Source organism: Microtus pennsylvanicus, chromosome X (assembly GCF_037038515.1).
Source record: "Microtus pennsylvanicus isolate mMicPen1 chromosome X, mMicPen1.hap1, whole genome shotgun sequence".
In the NCBI taxonomy this organism is placed as follows: Eukaryota; Metazoa; Chordata; class Mammalia; order Rodentia; family Cricetidae; genus Microtus; species Microtus pennsylvanicus.
In genome coordinates, this window is record NC_134601.1 from 83,439,805 (window position 1) to 83,444,962 (window position 5,158).

General features: G+C 42.6%; 1 protein-coding gene across 1 annotated transcript; it reads right to left on the minus strand.

The window, feature by feature from the left end:
• Positions 1–4,197: 4,197 nt before the first annotated feature.
• LOC142840623 (U1 small nuclear ribonucleoprotein C) lies at positions 4,198–4,894 on the minus strand. The gene has a single exon (XM_075957141.1). The coding sequence runs from the start codon at positions 4,858–4,860 to the stop codon at positions 4,381–4,383; it is 480 nt and encodes a 159-aa protein (XP_075813256.1). The 5' UTR covers positions 4,861–4,894; the 3' UTR covers positions 4,198–4,380.
• Between the last annotated feature and the right edge of the window lie 264 nt (positions 4,895–5,158).

Genomic DNA, 5,158 nt, shown 5'->3' on the forward strand with positions numbered 1-5,158 from the left:
CACTTACAGTTTCAGAGCTTCAGGCCATTATTGTCATGGTGGGAGCATGGCCTTGTGCAGGCAGACGTGGTGCTGGAGCTGAGAATGCTGCATCTTGCAGGCAATAGGAAGTCGACTGTTCATCGCACTGAGGGAACCTTGAGTAAAAGAGACCTCAAAGCCTGCCCCAACAGTGACACACTTCCTCCAATAAGGCTGCATGCCTCTGAATAGTGCCACTCCCTTTGGGAGACATTTTCTTTCAAACCACCATATTGGCCATGAGAAATACTTACTTAATTTATGTCCCCAGGTTACCACTTTTTAAATCTAGTGGCTTGTTTACATTCTTCTATACCTGTTTATATTAATGATTCCCTCCGTTTCGGGAGTTACTCCTCTAACCACCTGGAGTGCCAGTAAGCTTCATTCAACTATTCTGGACAGGCTTTAGCCCTGTCATTACATAAGAATATGTCACACGGATTACTAACACATGTGTATGACAATGGGTCCTTAAAATGAGAGCACATATAATTGGGAATTGACTGGGGTCCACCTCCTGGGTGTTTGTGTTGTACAAACAATATTCCTTCCTAGTGAAAAATCATGCTACATGTAGAGATGAAGAAAGAACTCTTTTATAGCACTTTGCCAATTCTTGGCTAATGCCCAAGGAAGAGCTGGCTCCAACAGAAGATTTTATTAGTTTATATGCCCCTTAAACTTATGTATTTTACATACACTGACATCTTTAGATTTCTTTTGAGTCCCAGCCCCAGCTTATACTTCAAACAATTTAAACAGAGACAGGAGACTGCAAGCAAAGATACTGCATATTGTGAGAATTATTTTAAAGTGCACCAGTGTTGTCCTTTTTTGAGTAGTTGTTACCCAGGGTCAACTTGCCCACATGGCAGAATTATGCTCTGGATAGGAGCACGATAAGCCAGTTGGTGCTGGCATCTTCAGTAGGCTGTGCTTATGTCAAAATACACATTCACTCATGACTTCCCTCACTCCGGGCTTCCTCGTTCTCTACATCTCTCTTTTTTACTTAGATATTGAGATGGATCTTTACTCAGCCCAGGGGCAGTTTGCTGCAATGTGTGATACCAGACTGCAAGAATGAAACTTTTCTTGAGAGTCTGAGTGTTTATAAACACAACCAATAAGTTTGTGCAAAGACTAACGACTGCAGCATCCTCTTCTGAGTTGTTACAGCCCGAGACTCTTGCCTACAGAGGTCTTCTATGGAGAACCTCTCCCCACGTGCTGTACCTAATGAACATGCTGAGGTTCCAGGTTGCAGTGGCAGCGATAGAGAAGCCCAGCTAACCCCAGTTTCACTGTATATGTGCCCTTTCTTCATTTCTGTGATACTACTAGCCAGAGTTTCAGAACCCAAGCTCCTCAGGACATGGCAGAATATCGAATCCTTTGGTCATATGCTAAGGGGCAGTTAGCTGTGTCATACAGAAGATTTATTTTTAGTTCTTTCGGAATTCTCTACTAATTTACAGAGTGGTTAGATCAGTTTGTAATCCCAGGAATGGCCAAGGAGAGGCTGGCTGTCCACATAATGGGTCAGCCTATGTAAGATCATGAGATTCTTCCTCTTGCGAAGTTACTTTTTGATGAGCATTTACAAGGAACACAATTATCTTTACATCTTTCACCAATGATCTACCCTCATACTCCTTCAATAAATGTCTTTCTCACCAATTTTCCAATCATGCTATTTGCAAGTTCCTTACAATCCAGCCAACCCATTGGTTATACCTCATGGCTCTATAAACCATCATATATGACTATTTCTCATTCCAAGGAAAGTGTACAGCCATGAACACCGCCCAAAGTTCTTCCCACTGTGATGATACTTTTGTACCAGTATCCTTTATAGTTGCCCCAGAAAAGTGCTGTAATGATGCCGCTCTCTGCTTCTGGTGGACATAGTATGCAGAACCATCAGCAAATGATGCCCCATTCTTCTCTTCTTCAATCAGGGGGCTCACTCCATAATGCAATAGGTTGATTCATGAGGATAGGAGGTATTTTAATAACAAGAATAGGAACCATAGACAGTTGGGCAACTTCTTCATGTAACTTGCTTGTACCCTGAGGACCTGCTCAGGCTTGCTCATCTACATATGACTTCTATTTGATAATAGATTGCATCTGTACATGTCCAACATTATGGTTTTGTGGATCAGATAGTACCCAGCTCATGCTAGGCAGTTCAAATCACATGGTAACCTTGTGGCTCGTTGTCAAACATTAACTTTCCATGAAGACCCAATAACAGGCAAAGAGCTGATGCTCAAATAGGGAGTAATTGTCTACACTATGCTCATCGTTTTTATACTCTAAGTTCTCACAACAACCCATCTATCTCTGAGCAATCAAAGGATTTCCCCACTAAAAGTTTCAGCTCCTTCCACAATCCTCCTCAAATCCTCCTCAGATCCGGTACAGTAATACCCCACAACCTGGTACCAATTCCTATCTTAGCATTTCTGTTACTGTGATAAACCACCATGACCAAAAGCAACTCGGGGAGGAAAAGGTTTATTCACTTATACTTTCACATCACAGTCCCTCATCAAAGGAAGCCAGAGCAAAACCTCAAAGCAGGAATTTGGGGACAAAAACGGATGCAGAGGCCATAGAGAAATTTGATTTACTAGCTTGCTCAATCTGTCTTCTTGTAGCACTCAGTACTCCATTGCATGGGTAGCCCTGCGCAGAGTGGTCTGGGTTTTACCACATCCATCATTAGTTTTAAAAATTCATCACAGGCTTGCCCACAGGATAAAATTGTAAAGGGCATTTTTCAATTGAGGCTCCCTGTTAGGTAGAGTTTTTCTGTGTCCTGGCAGTCTCTCCTAAATGACCACAAGAGACTTAACAGAAATTATAAGTGCTTGCCTGATAGCTTACCCTTATTACTAACTAGCTCTTACAACTTAAGTTAACCTATTTCTATTCATCTATGTATTGTCAAATGGCTTGTGGCTTTACCTGTCCTCCAGCATGCCTTGCTCCCTTAGTGTCTCCTGGTAACTCCACTGATTCTACCCTTCTTCCTCCCAGCATTTTCAGTTTAGCTGTACACCTAACTTCCTGCCTAGCTACCAGCCTGTCAGTTCTCTACTAATGAGTGATATGTATTAATATTGCACAGAAGGATTATTACACAGCACTCTGTCTTTTAAAATGACTCTAGTTTGTGTCGAGTTGACATGAAACTAGGCAGCAAAGAGAACTTTCAGTTCATGTGGTGGTTTGAATGAGAAGGCCCCCATAGACTAATGTGTTTGAATACTTGACCCCCGCTTGTGGAAATATTTGAAAAGGATTAGAGGTATGACCTTGTGGGAGGAGGTGCATCACTGGGGGCAGGTTTTGAGAGTTTCTAAAGCCAATGCCATTCCCAGTTAGCCCCTTCTCAGTATCATGCTTGTAGGTGTCAACTACTATTCTAATGCCATACTTGCCTGCTCCTGACATGATGGTCATGAACTAATCCTCAGAAACTTTGAGGTCCAATTAAATTATTTCTTTTATAATTTTCCTTTAGTCATGGTGTTTTGTCACAGCAACTGAAAAGTAACTCAGTCCCATAGCTCATTTCTTAAATGGTCATTTGTTTTTTCCAATCTAGAGCAGTGGTTGGCACCGTTCCTAATGTTGCAACCCTTTAATACAGCTCTTCTTGTTGTGGTGACCCTCAACCATACAATTTTTGTTATTGCTACTTCATAACTGTAATATTGCTACTGTTATAAATCATAATGTAAGTATTTTTAGAGATATAGGTTTACCAAAGGGTTGCAACCCACAGATTGAGAAACACTGCTCTATGTGTTGTCTTCCTTTAAATACTTTCCTGTAGGCAGCAGGTACATAGGTTTTATTTATTGATCCAGTCAAGAAGCCTGTGCATTTTACTGGAGAGTTGAAACCATGAATATTTAAAGTTACTATTGAAAGTTGTGTGTTAATTGTAGGCATTGTGTTGCTGTGTTTTTTGTGTTTTAGTTATTATAGCTTAATTGTTTTCTTTCTACAGTTTCTTGATTATACTTATTCCTCTTTTCAGTCTGAAGTATTGCTGCTCATATTCTGTTTAGGGTTGTCTAAGGGATAGGAAATCTTTTTATTTATTTATATTTAGTTTGCATTGGTGTTTTTTTTTAAACAGCTGACAGATTATTTTCACATTTCACAATGTAAGTAAGCGCTGCACTTTTTCTAACCCCACTTCTCCCCTCCAAACTATTCTGTCAGGAAAGGGGAAGCCTTGCTTGTCGTGCAGCTAGAAAACACCCAGGCTCAGCACCGTGATCTCCTGCTGAAACAGAACAAGAAATACAAAACCGAAATAGAGCCTTTCCGCTCTTATCTGTCTGGCCGAGTCATGCCAGGCCTTGTGGGCACCATCATAGGGCGAGCAGGGGGTCTCATCATTGGAGGCCCGGGCATCATGGGCATGTGGCCACCCATGGGAGGCCTCATTCCAGGAGCAGGTCCCACGGGCATCATCCCAGGAGGAGGTGGACCCATCATCGGCATCATGGGAGGGCCTCCCATGTGGGGTGCAGGCATCATGCCAGGGCGAGGAGGACCCGGGAGACTGGGGGGAGGCGGGATCATGGCCCCTGCAGGAGGAGGAGCAGAGAATGGAGCTGGAGGTATCTTTCCTTGTTGAAATGCAGCCGTTGTTTTGTCAATCAGGCTCTGGGCCTGCTCTTCCATCCATTTCTGGTAGTAGTCTTTCACGTTCTCCTTGTGCTTCCGACCGCTGCAGTGCGTCTTTCTCACAGATGGAGAATCATGCGTAAGATACGTATCACAGTAGTCACAATAAAACTTAGGCATGTTGCTCCACAGGCCGTTGGCTACTCGCTTTCGCGCCGCCCTTGCATTGGTGTTTTGCCTAAATGTATGTCTGTGTGAGAATGTCAGAAGCCCTAAAATTGTAGTTACAGACAGTTGTGAGCTGCTATATGGTTGTGGAAATTGAACCCAGGTTCTCTGGAAGAACAGTCAGTACTTTTAACTGCCTGGATCTTGGAAAATTTTTCTCCTTCAATTTTTGCAGATAGTTTTGCTGGGTGGGTACAGTAGTCTGCATTGGCATTTGTGGCCTTTTAGAAATTGGAGTGAGTTGTTCTAT